This window comes from Sapajus apella, unplaced genomic scaffold (genome assembly GCF_009761245.1).
Source record: "Sapajus apella isolate SASKATOON/1434 unplaced genomic scaffold, GSC_monkey_1.0 scaffold20, whole genome shotgun sequence".
NCBI classification, from domain to species: Eukaryota; Metazoa; Chordata; class Mammalia; order Primates; family Cebidae; genus Sapajus; species Sapajus apella.
Genome location: NW_022436960.1, coordinates 6,998,707 through 7,016,347, shown reverse-complemented (window position 1 = coordinate 7,016,347; position 17,641 = coordinate 6,998,707). Strand labels below are relative to the sequence as shown.

At 45.1% G+C, this 17,641-nt stretch overlaps 1 protein-coding gene across 3 annotated transcripts in view; it reads left to right on the top strand.

Annotated features, from left to right (window-relative positions):
• Positions 1-17,641, top strand: part of AK7 (adenylate kinase 7) — a 90,252-nt gene that overhangs the window by 36,335 nt on the left and 36,276 nt on the right. For 2 of the 3 annotated variants that reach the window (XM_032287482.1, XM_032287481.1), the window contains exons 6-10: positions 4,153-4,233; positions 9,314-9,402; positions 12,764-12,854; positions 15,378-15,455; positions 16,634-16,783. In XM_032287482.1, coding sequence (XP_032143373.1) covers positions 4,153-4,233; positions 9,314-9,402; positions 12,764-12,854; positions 15,378-15,455; positions 16,634-16,783 — 489 coding nt within the window. The remainder of the gene's footprint in view (positions 1-4,152; positions 4,234-9,313; positions 9,403-12,763; positions 12,855-15,377; positions 15,456-16,633; positions 16,784-17,641) is intronic. The other variant, XM_032287484.1, reaches the window with a different exon arrangement.

Below are 17,641 nucleotides of genomic sequence, written 5' to 3'. Positions count from 1 at the left end.
TCTTTGAGTTTCCTCAACGCAGCTGTTTTGAATTCTCTGTCTGAAAGGTCACATGTCTCTGTTTTGCCAGGATTGGTCCCCAGTGCCTTATTTAGTTCATTTGGTGAGGTCATGCTTTCCTGGATGGTATTGATGCTATCAGATGTTCTTCGGTGTCTGGGCATTGAAGAGTTAGGTATTTATTGTAGTCTTTACTGTCTGGGCTTGTTTGTACCTGTACCTCTTGGGAAGCCATTCCAGATACTTGAAAGGACTTGGGTACTATGATCTGTGTTGTATCTTCTTTGGGGGACACCCCAAGCCAGTAATGCTGTGGTTCCTGCAGACTCATAGAGGTATCCCCTTGATAGTCTTAGACTATACCTGGAAGAATTCTCTGGATTACCAGGCAGATTCTTGTTCTCTTCCCTTACATTCTCCCAAACATACCGAGTCTGTCTGTCTCTCTCTCAATCTCTCTCTCTCTCTCTCTCTCCGTTCTAAGCCACCTGAAGCTGGGGGGTAGAATGATACAGGCACCCCTGTAGTCACAACTACTATGACTATATTAGGTCAGACCTGAAGCCAGCACAGCACTCGGTGTCACCCAAGGCCTGCTGTAACCGCTCCCTGGTTACTGCCTGTGTTCACTCAGGGCTCCGGGGTTCTACAATCAGCAGGTGGCATAACCACCCTGGCCTGCGTCCTTCCCTTCAGGGTGGCAAGGTCCCCCAGGCCCCAGGTGGGTCCAGAAGTGCCTTCTAGGGGTCAGGGACAAGAGTGATAAACCTTAGAAGTCTCCCTGGTGTTCTATTGTATTGCGGCTGAGCTAGCACTGAAACCACAAGACACAGTCCTTCCCAGTCTTCCCTCTTCTTTCCAAAGGCAGAGAAGCCTCACCCAGTAGCTACCCCAGGCCACAAGGAGTACTGCTAGACTAGCGCTGATATTCCCTTAGGGACCCAGACCTCTTTAAGTCAGCCGGTCTTGGCTGCTGTCTGGCCTGGGACTCACCCTTCAGGGAAGTGGGCTCCCCTCTGGCCCAGGGCAGGTCCAGAAATGCCATTCAAGAGTCAGGTCATGGTAGGAACACCAAGAGCCCACTTGGTGCTCTACCCCACTTTGGCCATGCTGGCACCTAAGGCACGAAACAAAGTCCCCTTTACTGTTCCCTCTGCTTTTCTCAAGCAGAAGGAGCTTTGTCCCATCGTCAGCACAGCTGGGTAAGTTCTGAATCTCACCTGAAGCCAGCAAGGCTCATGCAAGGCCCTCAACATAGTACGTGGGTATCACTGCTGGTTATTCAAGGCCCAAGAGCTCTTCAGTGAGCAGGTGATGAATGCAGCCAGGACTAGGTCCTTTCCTTCGAGGCAGTAGGTTCCCTTCTGGCCCAGGGTGTGTCTAGAAATGTCACCTGGGAGCTAGGCCTAGAATGAGGCCTCACTGCTCACCAGTGCCCTTTCCTGCTGTGACTGAGCTGGTGTCCTAGATGCAAGACAAAGTCCTCCCCACTCTGTCCGCTCTGCTCCTCAAGCGGAAGGAAGGGGTCTCTTGGAGCCATGAGCTGTGCAGCCTGGGGTTAGAAGCGAGTTGGTGCTAGCTCTCCCTTGGCTGCCCCAGCTGGTGTCTCGGTATGTTGCGTGCCCTCCGCAGTCCACCGTCTCTGGGCCTCGCTCAGCACTGGAACTCGCCTAAGACTTGCAGTCCTTAGGGCCTGGATTGTCTTTCAAGTTTGCTTGGAGGCACTTCAGCTCCGACTGCTGGTACCGGAAACCCCACTCTGACAGGGCTGGTTTAAATGCTCCCTCCTTGGGCCAGGCTGGCCTCTGCTATGCTTGGCCTGGGTTTCCTTCCTGCTCTAACAGGACAGCGCTGAGTTCAGTGCCTCTCGGTTGCTCTGTTCTCCCTCCTGCAGCGCTCAGAAATGCTCTCTTGTTCATGGGGGCAGGTGGCTTTGGCAATTCCGAACTGTTTTTTCTGGCTCTTGAGTGCCTCTTCCAGCGGTAAGAAGTTAAAATAGGTACTATGGGGGCTCACCTGATTCTTGGGTCTTATGAAGCTGTTTCTTCTGTGTAGAGACTTCTTCTTGTCTTTTCGGGGGAGATTTCCGTCCCGCCATCTTGCTCTGTCTCTGGGCTTAGCCTTGGACTGTTCGGTAGACTTTGGTTGAAAACTGTCTTGGACTGTGGGAAGGCAGTTAGCAGGAGTCTGGGGGCAAAAAATGAACCCTTTAAGCTAAATCTTCAAATTAATTGGCATGAAGTTGTCCATAAGTCTCTCATAATTTTTAAAATCTCTGTTGTACCTGTGGTTATGTCCCCCTTTTTAAGCCTAATGTTTGTGACCTTCCCACAAGAACCTGAATAACATTCTTCCTAAAATGGTTGGGCACAGTGGCTCACACCTGCAATCCCAGTACTTTGGCTGAGCGAGAAGATCACTTGAGGTCAGGAGTTCAAGACCAGCCTGGCCAACATGGCGAAACCCTGTCTCTACTAAAAGTACAAAAATTAGCTGGGTGTGGTGGTTCTAGCCTGTAATCTCAGCTACTTGGGAGGCTGAGGCAGGAGAATTGCTTGAACCCAGGAGGCCAAGGTTCCAGTGAGCCTAGATCATGTTACTGCACTCCAGCCTGGGCAACAGGAGTAAAACTCTGTCTCAAACAAACAAACAAACAAACAAAAAACCTCCTGGTTGGCCTGAAGAAGCTCAAGCAAGTTTTCTGATTGGTGGGTTTGGGAAGGGCCTGGCCATGTGAGCTTGGCCCCTTCCTCCTTCCCTTCTCTCTGGGAATGGCAGCTACTGTGTATTTCGCCTTCTTCATACCCTGAGACTCACAGCAGCAGGCCGCCATATGAAGAAGTCCCTAGTTGTCCAGTGTTGGTTGCCTGGGACTGGTCGGAAAAGTTCATCTTATTCTTTTTCTGTGTAGAGAATAACCTGGTTCAATATGATTCGGGGTTAGGAAGCTCATTGTCATGGCTCACCTAACACATGTCCTTCAGTAGAACTCCTATCAGTAATAAAGACGGTATTTTGAGCTTATCTGGTTGAATGCTGAGGCAGAGAGTAGAGTCTGAGAAGAGTAGTGGGGGGTAGGGGGAGGGAGGGATAATTCATGGGTACAAAACAGAAAAAATGAATGAGACCTACTATTTGATATCACAACAGGGTGACCATAGTCAGTAATAACTGAACTGTAGGTTTTAAAATAAAGAGTGTAATTGGAGTGTTTGTAACTCAATGGATAAATGTTTGAAGGGATGGATACCACATTCTCCATGATGTGCTTATTTCACACTGCGTGCCTATATCAAAACATCTCATGCAGCTCATACATATGTATGCCTACTATGTACCCACAAAAATTAAAAATAAATAAATATTGAGGCCAGTTCCTTCAGTGCCTAAACTGCTCATCCAGGGTGAAGTGGACAATCCGTGTGCATTTCCGTCCTGTGTTAAGGCCCATTACCAGCTCCCTGGTTTCATGTGTTATGTCTCCCTTCCTACTAGATCATTAAAGATCCTCGTGGAAAGACCTGTTTTTCTATCTTCTTTTCCCACTCAGTGCCCAGCATAGACTTACAGATATTAGGGTTTCACAAAAACTCTGGCTTTAATTTAATTAGGAGACCCTGTTATATTTTAATAGTGAGGCCAGGCACCGTGGCTCAGACCTGTAAGACTAGCATCTTGGGAGCTCAAGGCAAGCAGATTGCCTGAGCTCAGGGGTTCAAGACCAGCCTGGGCAACATAGTGAGACCCTGTCTCTACTACAATACAGAAAATTAGCAGAGCGTGATGGTGTATGTCTGTAGTCCCAGCTATTCGGGAGGCTGAGGCAGGAGAATTGCTTGAACCCGGGAGGTGGAGGTTGCAGTGAGCCGAGATCGCGCCAGTGCACTCCAGCATAGGCAACAGAGTGAGACTCTGTCTCCAAAAAAAAAAAAAAATAAATTAATAATGGTCAGTGGTCAGAAGTGTTCCTGAATAGTGTGGGGGTAGTGTTTCCCCCTTTAGGAGATACAGTTTCTATCCCAAACAATACCTCAGTAACCTGCCAGAGTTGACGGAAGCTCTGAAAGTGTCCATTTTAACTACTAAAATAATCTGGTTCAATATGATTAATAATGTTACATTCACCTTTTTTTCCTGTATTTTATCTAATAGTCCAGAAAATTTTCAACTTACGTAGTTGCTGCTGGACTCCAGTATGGAGCGGAAGGAGGCATCTTACACACATTTTTTAAGGTATAGCTTTTCAATGAAGTCTTTAAAGTGTCTTACGACAAAGATATACAATTTGAAGGTGTTTTTGATTGCTTTGGATGTGTTTAGTTCAGGAGAATAGCAGAAAATGAAGGAAAGTATGGATGTGACCACAAAGACCTAATTCTCTTTCCCATTATTAACTTGTATTCACATTCTCAGAGTAATAAAGATGAATCTCCTTTCATTCATGAAACAAATATTGGTCTAGTGCCCACCAGGTGTTAGAAACTGTTGTAGGTACTTGGGATACAGTAAAATAATAAAGTCCCTCCTCTTGTGAAGCTTAATTCTGGCAGGGTGGAGAGATAGATAGGTAATAAACAAGTCAGTAAATATTGAGTACTTCAGGTATTGAAACAGGCTATGGAAAACGACAAAGCAGAGAAAGACATAGAGAGCTGGGAAGTAAGGTTGTGGGGGGTCAGGGAAGTTATATTTTATACAGGAAGGTAGAGGAAGGTCTTTCCAACAATGTGACGTTTGAGTAGGAAGGGAAGAGCCATCAGGGAGCTGGCTAATCGGCTTTCTGGAGAAAGACATCCCAGGCAGTGGGAACTGTAAGTGCAAAGAAGTGAGGCAGAAATGTGCAGCTGTAGACCAACCTAGATCCATCTAGCTGAAGTATGGGAAAACAGTGGTCATGAGATCAAAGCAGTCATGAGAGAGTTAGACCAAGCCCAGCCTCGTAGCCCCTCCTGAAGCTCTGGCTTTCTTTCTGAATAAGATGGGCAACCGTTAGACTGTTTGAGCACAGAAGCGATATAATCCATGTGAAGTCACAAAAGGACAGCTTTCTCCTTCTGCTGTGCTGAGGATGTACTATTTGGGGCAAGGGCAGGAGCCGGAAGCAAGGAAACCAGTGAGGAGGGTAGTGCCTAAGACCCGGGTGAGAATGGCGGGGATACTGGAAACTGTTCAGATTTCTAACATATTTTGAAGATAAAGTCAATGGGATTTGTTCAAAGCTTGGCTGTAAGGATGACAGACACAAAGGATAACTTTAAGGATTTTGGTCTAAGCAACTGGAAGTATGGTACTGCCGTTTATTGCGATAAGGAAGACAGGGAATGGTGCTGGCTGGGGTAGAATGCAGTGGAAAGCACAGGAAGTTTGAGATAATTAATATCCACGTATAGATACTGGGTGGGCTATTGGACGTAAAGAGTTTCGTGATCCTGAGGGAGGTCAGGTCTGGAGATATAATCATGGGACCTGACAGTATATAGTGGGTACTTAAATCCTTGGGACGGGATGACATCAACTAGTGAATGAATATGGAGAAGAGAATGGGGCCTGAGGACTGAGTCTTGGCACCCTTCAATGTTGGAGGTTATAGGGAAATGGGAGGAAATTAGGAAAGGAGGTTGAGAAGGGGAGGCAGGAGGCAGGAGAGGAAATAAGAGGGGAGTAAATCATTATGAAAAAAAGTTTCTAAAAAGAAAGAATGATGAACTGTGTAAGATACTGCAGACAATCAAGTAAGGTGAAACCTGCAAATTGACCACTGAATGTTTTGGCACTGAGTAGGACGAAAGTCTAATAGAAGTAGGTTCAAGAGGGAGCAGGTGGAGAGGAATCGAAGACAATGAGAATAGAGAAATATTTCAAGGAATTTTCCTGTAAAAGGAGGAGGTCCAGAGAAAGAAGGCAGGAGTTAAAGGAAAAAGTGTGGTTAAGAGAGGTTGGTTGAACTGATTTTTTATTTTCGTTTTATTTATTTATTTATTTATTTATTTTTTTTTTTTGAGATGGAGTTTCGCTCTTGTTACCCAGGCTGGAGTGCAATGGCGCGATCTCGGCTCACCGCAACCTCCGCCTCCTGGGTTCGGGCAATTCTCCTGCCTCAGCCTCCTGAGTAGCTGGGATTACAGGCACGCGCCACCATGCCCAGCTAATTTTTTGTATTTTTAGTAGAGATGGGGTTTCACCATGTTGACCAGGATGGTCTCGATCTGTTGACCTCGTGATCCACCCGCCTCGGCCTCCCAAAGTGCTGGGATTACAGGCTTGAGCCACCGCGCCCGGCCCTCATTTACTTATTTTCAAGATGGAGTCTTGCTCTGTCGTCCAGGCTGAAGTGCAGTGACACAATCTCAGCTCATTGCAATCTCTGCCTCCCCATTTCAGGCAATTCTCCTCCCTCAGCCTCCCAAGTAGCTGGGTTTATAGGTGCCTGCCACCATGCCCAGCTAATTTTTGTATTTTTAGTAGAGATGGGATTTTGCCATGTTGGCCAGGCTGGTCTTGAACTCCTGACTCTGTGATCCACCGTCTTCAGCCTCCCAAAGTGCTGGTATTACAGGTGTGAGCCACCACGCCCGGTCTCGAACTGATTTTTTTTAATACAAGAGATACGACAGTTGTAGAGGAGAAGTTCAAGGAAGCTCTTTCTTACTGTCCATTCTCACCTACGCCTCACTTACCTGCTCACTGTATCTTGGCATTCTCAGGCCTTGGCCCTAGACCTTTTTTCTTCACCCTCTGCACTCTCTCCCTTGGTCTATTTAAAATTCCCATGACTGATACCAATGACTCAAACTTAGGTCTCCAGCAAGCCTCTGTCTCTTAAGTTCTAGCTCTGAAGGTCCAGCTGCCTACTCAGCACCTCAACTTGGAAGTGTTTCCCAAATCCAAACTATACCTACAGTCATCCCCAAGCCTGCTCCTCCTCCAAGGCACCACCTCAGAAAATGGGGCAACTCTCCACCTAGCTGCATGATCAGAATCCAACTCCTCCCTCCTTCTTACTGCAAACCAAAAAGGTTCGGAGACGGGTCTCAATCAATTTAAAAGTTTATTGTGCCAAGGTTAAGAACGCATGCCCAGGAAACAGGTCTGTGCCTTTCTCCAAAGATGCCTTTGAGGGCTTCAATATTTAAAGGGGAAAGGGTAGATATTGGAGAAAGAGGCCGGGCGCGGTGGCTCAAGCCTGTAATCCCAGCACTTTGGGAGGCCGAGGCGGGTGGATCACGAGGTCAAGAGATCGAGACTATCCTGGTCAACATGGTGAAACCCCGTCTCTACTAAAAATACAAAAAATTAGCTGGGCATGGTGGTGCGTGCCTGTAATCCCAGCTACTCAGGAGGCTGAGGCAGGAGAATTGCCTGAACCCAGGAGGTGGAGGTTGCCGTGAGCCGAGATCGCGCCATTGCACTCCAGCCTGGGTAACATGAGTGAAACTCCGTCTCAAAAAAAAAAAAAAAAAAAAAAAAGAGATATTGGAGAAAGAGGAAGAAATTTTTTAAAGGTATGGGTAAGCCAGGAATGGTGGCTGATGCCTATATTCCCAGTACAGCACTTTGGGAGGCCAAGATGAGTGGATGGCTTGATCCAAGCAGGGAGCTTGAGACAAGCCTGGGCAACATGGTGAAACCCTGTGTCTACAAAAAATAAATCAAAGATGTGGGTAGATAAGAGCCAAGCAGGTGCATTCTTTCGAGTTTTTGATCAGCTGTTCAACCTAATGGAAGGGTAGAAGAATAGTCACTTACGCATTCATCTAGCTGAGTGAATCTGCATTGTTACATAAGATAAGATAAACATAAGGCAGAGGGAACAATCAGATATGCATTTGTATCAGGTGAGCAGAGGGATGACTGAGTTCTGTCCTTGTCTTGCACCTGTGAAGATAAGCTGTCATTTCACATTGTCAGGGTGAAATTCAACAGAACTGTTTTAAGGTAAAGCTCATGGGGCCTACAAATAAGCTCCTAATAGGAAAATTGTGAGGAAGGTATGTAGCTTTAAAAATCTTTGAGTGACAAAAAAAAAAAAAAAAAAAAAATCTTTGAGTAAGGCCGGGCACTGTGGCTTATGCCTGTAATTCCAGCACTTTGGGAGGCTGAGGCGGGAGGATCATCTGAGGTCAGGAGTTTGAGACCAGCCTGGCCAACATGGTGAAACCCCATCTTTACTAAAAATACAAAAATTAGCCAGGCATTGTGGCACATACCTGTGATCCCAGTTACTTGAGAGGCTGAGGCAGGAGAATCACTTGAACCTGGGTGGTGGATGTTGCAGTGAGCCGAGATCACACCACTGCACTCCAGCCTGGGCAATGCAGCAAGACTCCGTCTCAAAAAGAAAAAGAAAAAGAAACAAAATGAAATCTTTGAGAGACAGATTTGCTTTATATAGTTCCCAGCTTGACTCTTCCCTTTGGCTTAGTGATTTTGGGGTCCCAAGATTTATTTTCCTTTCACATGACACATCACAAAATTCCCAGTTACTACAGCCAGCCTCCTCAATAGCTCACTCTTCTCCACCCCCACTCTGTGCAGTTCCCACCTCCAAGCTAGGCTAGCCCATCTCACCTACACACCTGCCATCACCTCTCTCCCTGTTGGACTGTCCTTCCCACCACTTCTCCACAAGGCAACAAAATCCATCCTGCTGCTGTCACATCACTGCTTAGAACTCTTCAACCCTTTCTCAAAGTCCAAAATATCTTACAAGACCTGGCGGTCTACTGTGACCCTCACTCCTGCCTCCTTCACTCTTCACAACAATTCGAAATAATCTAATACACAACACTTAAACAGTACTCAGCATGTCTGTTTGGTTCCTGAAATACTTAATGAGAAGAAAAGACGAGGATTTGGACTCTGAGGATTGGGGTTCCAGTCCAGGCTCTCTTCTGCTACTTTATCCACTGAAGCGTTTTATCCCTGTACTGATGGTAATTATTTCCCCCCTCACCTCATCCCTACCGGTGAGGGTAATTTTAAATTTTAATGAGTCTTTTTGTAAGAATTAAAGACATCATGCATGTGAAAACATTTCTTCTCCATGTCGATGACATGCATATAGCTACTAAATACGACTGGGAGGCAGTAGATTTCTTGAGAAGTATTTCAGTCCCAAAGCTACATGTTATTTCTTTTGGTAGAATTTAATCCTAAATCTCATCGGGGCTGATTTATAAAACATCTCCTAGAGGAAATTACCTAAGCAGATAGCTAGGTCTTTTGGATGCCTCTGACTGTAGACTTATGTGTGAGCTGTAATAACTATCCACGTAAAACTGGGGGGTCGTGGTTTTGCTTTTCTTTCTTTCAGATGGCTTGGTTGGGCGAGATTCCTGCATTACCAGTTTTTGGCGACGGAACAAATGTAATTCCAGCAATCCATGTTCTTGATCTAGCAGGGTGAGCATTCTCCCAGAGACATGACCTTCACAGACTTGGTTAGTGTGTGTGTTTGTAAGGCTAATACAGTTTGAGCACTTGCTAAGTGCTAAGACCCTTATGTGCATTACTGCATTCACTCTTCATAACAACTCTTTGCAGAAAGTACCATCTTCTCCATTTTTCATCCAATGAAATAGTGCCCACTGTTCACAAGGTCTACATTTCTGGTGACAAGTTCAGGTTCATCTCTTAGAAACTATCAGCAGAATAGCAACGCCCTCCAATTTTGGAAAAGAAAGAACTTGCTATGTACATTCTGAGGACATAGTTTCTTATTCCTTTGTTCCAGATGAGATTAATATGTCTAACCCACCAACTCAAATTCTAGAATTCAGATGACAAACTGTAAACTTGAAGCTTTTTTTTTTTTCCTTTGACAGTTGTAGGTAAAGTTGACACTTTTTTTTTATACTCAGAAAGCGTCTAAACCCCGTATTCAGACAGGTCCAGAAAGCCTTCTTCTCCTTTGAAGACCCTGACTTAAATGTGAGGTCAGAAGCTGGTTCACTGTGTTTGTGGTTCATCAGCTCCACATTCCAGCTTCCAAGGACTTCATTCTGTCACCCCTGTGGCACATCCCCAGAAGGGAGCAATTTCTGCACCTCTCTGAGGTTCTAGTTTTCAGATTCCCACTCTTTCCCTCATCCACTGGCCATGAGAAAATTAGTCACAATCTCAGACAAATTTATAGATTTACAGGGAAATGAAGGAAGTGTAAACTTCAGGGACACATCCCTGAGCAGACCCCTTTCCAAGACCCTGAACCTAATTTTCAGTATTTTCCTTAAAGAACGCTCCTGTAAGCCAGAGATATTCAATCCTTTGGCTTCCCTGGGTAACACTGGAAGAATTGTCTTGGGTCACACATCAAATATACTAACACTAACGATAGCTGATGAGCTTTAAAAAAAAATTGCAAAAATGTCATAAGGTTTTAAAGTTTACAAAGCATGTTGGGCCGAACTCAAAGCCATCCTAGGCCTCATGTGGCCCACAGGCCGCAGGTTTGACAAGCTTGCTATAAATGGGCTAAGCTTCAGGCACTACAGAACCCTGGATCTGCTCCATCCCTGGGGATGGAGGGGCCGAAACATACCCATTTTTTTTCTGCAGAGATTTTTACATTATGACATTACTGGGTTTCAAAGATATAGAAGAGTCTTTTACATTATTAAAATAACTTCCTTAGCATTAGTTCTTAGCAGATTACTTTCAAATATAAATTAGAGGGTGAAATTATTCCCATTACAGAAGGATTTGGGGCCTGTTAAAAACAAATTATAGGTGGCCACTGTTTTTGACTAGGCTCTTGTACTAGGCCCCAACAGACTGGAATGAAATCAAAATGGAGCCACCGATGCTAACGTTCCAGTCACCAAACTGAAACTAAGCTGCTATGTGACCTTTTGAGAAAGCAAAGGAGAGCAATAACAGCTAATTTTTCAAACAAGCCAGTTTCAATCTTCAATAGGCATAATAATAAAGCTCTCTGTGTTTTAATCCTTATGACAAAAAGTAGCCTGAAGTAACCTGGTGGTAACCCATCAGTTATCTTTCCTTTCCTTTTTTTTTTTGAGATGGAGTCTCACTCTGTTGCCCAGGCTGGAGTGCAATGGCATGATCTCAGCTCACTGTCACCTCTGTCTCCTGGGTTCAAGAGAGTCTCCTGCCTCAGCCTCCCAAGTATCTGGGATTACAGGTGCCTGCCACCACGCCCAGCTAATGTTTCTGTTTTCGGTAGAGACGGGGTTTTACCATGTTGGCCAAGCAAGTCTCAAACTCCTGACCTCAGGTGATCCATCCACTTGGCCTCCAAAAGTACTGGGATTACAGGTATGAGCTACTATGCGGGGCCACATTAGTTATTTTTCTGTTCTCCCTGTCTGTCTTTACAAGGAAAGTAACTTTGAGATGAGCAGTGTGCTTTTCGTTCTTTGTTTCTGCTACTGCAGCCCTTTCTGCCTATCAAACCACCCGCCTCTGCTCATTTTACTGACATATTTGTTCTGTTTCATGGAATGAAGTGTTGTCTGATTCTAGAATCACAAATAAAGCCAACTGAAATCTTTAAGTAGATTTGTTACCATTTTGTCTTTTGACAGACCCCTTTAAGTAGCAATTTTTCCCCAGAGGTTTCTTTGAAGATTGTCAAATATTTAACCAAGGAAGAAGCAAAAAGCTGAAATGTTCTGAGAAATTGATACAAAATAGGCTGGGTGCAGTGGCTCACACTGGTAATCCCAGCACTTTTGGAGGCCAAGTGGATGGATCGCCTGAGCCCAGGAGTTCGGGACCAGCTGGACAACACAATGAAACTCTCGTCTCTACAAAAAATACGAAAATCAGCCGGGTTTGGTGGCTCGTTCCTGTAGTCCCAGCTACTTACTCGGGAGGTGGAGGCAGGAGGATCACTTGAGCCTGGGAGGCTGAGGCTGCAGTGAGCCATGATTGCACCACTGCCTGCTAGCCTGGGTGACAGAGTGAGACTCAAAATAAATAAATAAACATAGGAAAAACAGAAGTGAATACAAAATAAATGTGAAATGCACATTTGGAAGCATGCATCCAATTTATTTTCATCTTACTGAAAGGAAGCTAAGATGGAGGTAGAATTGACAAGTCATTGTGGTAGACTTCTATTCACTATTGTTTCTCTCTGGAATTCTGTAAGTTTTGTTCCAATATCTGCTCTGCCTCTCACTAGCTGTGTGAATTTGGGAAAGTTAGTTATGGGGATAGGAGCAGTACCTCCATGCTAGGCTGTGAGAATTCAGTGGAATCACACCTGTGCCACCCTCAGCACAGAGGCAAGCACTCGGAAACCTTGGCAACTCGGAAGAGGAAAGCAGGCTCAGTCACTGTTGCTACGTGACTTCTTTAAAAGAGCCACAGCATGTCTAAATCTGTGTCTTGCTTTGTAAAACACCTCCATAAAGCACTGTTGTGAGGCTCAAATGAGCCACTGGATGGGGAGGGCTTCATAAACTGAAGTCCTGCTGCGGTCAAGTCCCCTCGGTGGGAGACAGGTGAGTACACTAGAAAGAAGACAGGTCGGAACCAGATGGATCTGACCTCAAAGGCTGGCTCTTCCACTTTCACAATAGCTCTTCAGCCTGAGAATGTCACCAGACCCTTTGGCATCTTCCTCATCTGGAGAATGCAGATAACCAGCTCAACCCTGACCTTATCGAACACAGAGATGACTTATCAGAGCACCAAATCCTATGCCCAGCCATGCGGGTGGTAGTCAGTGAATTCTAGTTGACTGCATCTATTTCGCCTTCTCCCTCTGATGATTATTTTACCTGTGGGTCTGCAGAGTGATCCAAAACGTCATAGATCACGCGCCAAAGCCTCGCTACCTGGTTGCTGTGGATGAGTCTGTTCATACCCTGGAAGACTTAGTCAAGGTACAGTAGGTTATCCCATATTTTGATAATGCTTCTTAGTTTTACCCCCTGGAGTGTAGTTATACAATCAGCTATGCTAACACAACTGGGACTCCAAAGTAGAATCTCCATAAAACCCAAACTCACTATCTGCATTTGCAGTATATGCTTTAAGGTTACTACCAAAACAGCCTTTCTCTTTTACATGCACAGAGGGAAACGAGAAAGTCCACTGCAGGGCTCAATGTTAAGAAGACGGTCATCATTGCCCTCCAGACACACACACAGATGACACACCAGAATACTAAAATCCGCCGGTAGGCCCTTGCCCCAAAGTATTGATGTGGTCAGGTTCACCAACCTACTGGCCAATCCCAGGAGCTCTATTTTTAATATTATGTATTGGTTTATGTATTTATTTTTTTGATGTAGCGTCTCACTCTGTCACCCAGGCTGGAGTGCCGTGGTGTGATCATAGCTCACTGCAACCTCAAACTCCTGGGTTCAAATTACCCTCCTGCCTCAGCTTCTGAAAGTCAGGTCACCGTCAGAGGTGTGAGCTGTCGTGCCCAGCCTCAGGAGTCTAGATCTGCGAGAGCTTCCTCTTCCAGTCCAGGCTGCTCAGCTAAGGCAGCTACCATGTGGCCCAGCTAGTGCAGCCTTCTCCTGCGCTTCTCCTGGCTACTCCTTATTCATTTTTAAGATTCAGCCCAAGCCTGGGCAACATGGTGAAACCCCATCTCTACAAAAAAAAAAAAAAAAAAGATACAGAAATCAGCCAGGCATGATGTGCCTGTAGTCCCAGCTACTCAGGAGCCTGAGGTGGGAGGATCACTTGAGCCCAGGAAGCAGAGGTTGCAGTAAGCCAAGATTATGCCACTACACACTAGCCTGGATGACAGGGCAACACCCTGTCAAAAAAAAGAAAAAAAATGTAGTTCATCTATCTTCCTGTGCACCCTTCCTGCCTCCTTCCCACGTCCTGCACAGGACAGGTGTCCCTCTTCATCCCAGAATGTCTTGGTCTGTTTGAACTGCTGTAACAAAATACTATAAACTGAGTAGCTTATAAACAGAAGACATTTATTGTTCATAGCTCCGGAGGCTGGGCGCAAGATCAAGGCAGATTCAGCCGGGCATGGTGGCTCACACCTGTCATTCCAGCACTATAGGAGGCTCAGGTGGAAGAATCACTTGAGGCCAGGAGTCTGAGCCGAGCATGGAGCATAGTGAGACCCCCTCTCTACAAAAAAATTTTAAAAATCATCCAGGCTTGGTGGAGCACATCTATAGTCCTTTCTACTTGAGAGGCTAAGGTTCAAGGATTGTGTGAACCCAGGAATTCAAGGCTGCAGTGAGCTATAAGTGCACCACTGCACTCCAGCCTGGGCAATAGAGCAAGATCCTCTCTCAAAAAAAAACCAGCATGGCTGGCAAGGTGGCTCATGCCTGTAATCCCAGCACTTCGGGAGGCCGAGGTGGGTGGATCACTTGAGGTCAGGAGTTTGAGACCAGCCTGGCCACCATGGTGAAACCCTATCTCTACTAAAAATACAAAAATTAGCCAGGCGTGGTGGTGCATGTCTGTAATCCCAGCTACTCAGGAGGCTGCGGCAGAATTGCTTGAAACCAGGAGGCAGAGGTTTCAGTGAGCCAAGATTGTGCCATTGCACTCCAGCCTGGGTGACAGAGCAAGACCCTGTCTGAAAAAGAAAAAATCATTGTGGAAAAAAAACCCCAGCAGATTCAGTGTCTGACGAGGGCCTGCTTTTTGGCTTCATAGATGTTGCCTTCTCCCTGTGTCCTCACATGGTGGGGGTGAGGGGGGCGAAGGCACTCTCTGGGGCCCTTTTGTAAGACACTAATTTCATTCTTGAGGTCTCTATCCTCATAACCCACTCTCCCCCCAAAGGCCCCACCTCCTGATACCATCACCTTAAGGGTGAAGATCTCAACGTGTGAATTTTGTGGGACACAGACATTCAGGCTACAGCACAGAATCCCCTTTGCTGAGCTGCAAACACTCCACATGATAATTATCTGTGTACAGTTCTGTCTCCCTTTTCACACCGGGAGCTCTTGAGGGCAGATCCCTGGCCATGCTCATCTTTATCTCCACTACCTGGCACTAATGCTACTTTTAAAAATTCAATTATGCTCACATTCACTTGAGGTTTTTGTTTGTCTGTTTTCTGAGACGGAGTCTTGTTCTATCACCCAGGCTGGAGTGCAGTGGCCCCATCTCGACTCACTGCAACCTCCGCCTCCCAGGTTCAAACATTTCCTGTGTATCAGCCTCCTGTGTAGCTGGGACTACATGCATGCGCCACCACACCTGGCCAACTTTGATATTTTTAGTGGAGACAGGGTTTCACCACATTGGCCAGGCTGGTCTCAAACTCCTGATCTGAGGTGATCCACCCGCCTCGGCCTTCCAAAGTGCTGGGATTACAGGCATGAGCCACTGCGCCCGACCCATTTGAGTTTCATATAAAGTAAAATCTTCCAGGTAAACCAAATAATATTTCAATTTTCCTCTAACAGTGTATCAGTAAAAATACTGGCCCTGGGAAAATCCAGAAAATACCCAGAGAAAATGCATACCTAACCAAGGACTTAACGGTTAGTATATGTGGTGTCTTTTTTTTCTTCCTCGATAATATTGAGTATTATTATTTTTTTAATATCAGATAGGTTTTGGCTAAATAACGTTGGTTCTTGAGGGATTTGGAGTCAGAGGCCTGGCTTCCAAAGCTGTTGTCAACTCCTACCCCACCACCAGATGTTCTACCCTAAAGCAACTTACTCTTCTCTTCAGCTGTCCTTCCTGAAAAACACTCAGAGGTCGTGGTCAGAAAATGTATTTAGGCCAGGCATGGTAGCTCACCCCTATAATCCCAGCACTTTGGGAGGCCGAGGAGGGTGGATCACCTGAGGTCAGGAGTTTGAGACCAGCCTGATCAGACAGGTGAAACCCTGTTTCTACTAAAAATACCAAAATTAGCCAGGCATGGTGGCACACACCTGTAATCCCAGCTACTTGGGAGGCTGAGGCAGGAGAATCACTTGAACCCGGGAGGTGGAGGTTGCAGTGAGCCAAGATAGTGCCATTGCACTCTAGTCTGGGCAACAAGATTGAAACTCCACCTCAAAATACAAAACAAAACAAAACAAAATGTAAGCTGTTTGGAAGCTATTTGATACGTAAAATGCTGTACAAACACTGGAATTTATTTTCTCTGGCCTCTTTCTAAAATTCAAATAGCAGCCTGCAATTCCAATCCCATCGCAACTAAAAAAATAGGGTTTTTTGCAGTGTGCTCTTTAAGCTTGCATTAGAATGCAATTCTTTTTAAGAATAAGTTGCATCTAAACACTGCACTCAAATGTGTTTCTGAAAGGACTGATATTATTGGTTGCCTTGAGGAGCAGAACTGGGTGGGTGGTGGTCAGAGGTCATAGGGAATATTTTTCTTTGCACCTTTTGTTCTTTTGGATTTTGAATCATGAAACTGCAGTGTTCAAAAAGTAGATGCAATTAAAATTTTTAAAAAAGAAAATTGGGATTTCCAGTATCTTCCTTCTTGTTCAGCCAGAATGTGGCCCGCCATCAGAGTAGACATGGGGACTATTTAGAAGTAACGTAGTGTCACACAGGTGATCTGTAAATACTCAGTGCCAGATTCCACGTTTAGGGAGTGTATATTGTCTTTTTTTAATAACCGTAATGATTTCGGTCTGTTATGACAATCGGAATTAAACAAAAAAAGACTAACCTCTAATTATCTTCCATCTCTTAGCAAGATTGTCTCGACCATTTACTGGTCAACTTAAGAATGGAAGCGCTCTTTGTGAAGGAGAATTTTAATATTCGATGGGCCGCCCAAACAGGATTTGTGGAAAACATCAACAATATCCTCAAGGAGTACAAACAAAGCAGAGGACTAATGGTAACCATCATTGTTTCCCATTGAAACTTCTGATTCAAGCAAAGTAAATCAAACTTCCAATGTGATTATGCCAGTGGAACCATTTGCTTTTTCAAATGTTCTAATTTCAAGTTGTTTTTCACATTTGACAAATTTGTCCGGGTCTAACACATTTACATGTATATTAAGTAAATACTTGTCAACCAAACATGAACAGTTTTAAAGTTGACATAGATGATGTATGCAAATTGCACATAACAGGAAGCTCAAGAGTGATGTCACAGTTTTGTCCATATAAGGAAGAATATTAAATAAGGAAAAATATCAAGTGCCTTCCTGGCTTGCTTGTTTCAGTCCTGGGTATACATGTGGGAGGTAGAAGAAGCCTGATTACTACTTTGATCTCTTTCTAACTGGTCAGGAGACCCACTGGTCATTTAATCATCACAACTTTTCAAGGTAGATATTCTTTTTTAAGAATTAATTAATTGGCCAGTCGAGGTGGCTCACGCCTGTAACCCCAGCACTTTGGGAGGCTAAGGCAGGTGGATCACTTGAAGTCAGGAGTTCGAGACCAGCCCGGCCAACATGGTGAAACTCCATCTCTACTAAAAATGCAAAAATTAGCCAGGTGTGGTGGCATGCACCTGTAGTCCCAGCTACTCGGGAGGCTGAGGCAGGAGAATTACTTGAATCCGGGAGGTGGAGGTTGCAGTGGGCCAAGATTGCACCACTGCACTCTAGCCTGGGTGATAGAGCAAGACTCATTCTAAAATAAATAAATTAATTAAAAGAATTAATTAAATGAAATTGACAAATGAAAATTACATACGTGTATCCTGTACAACATAATGTTTTGAAATATGTAGACATTGAGGA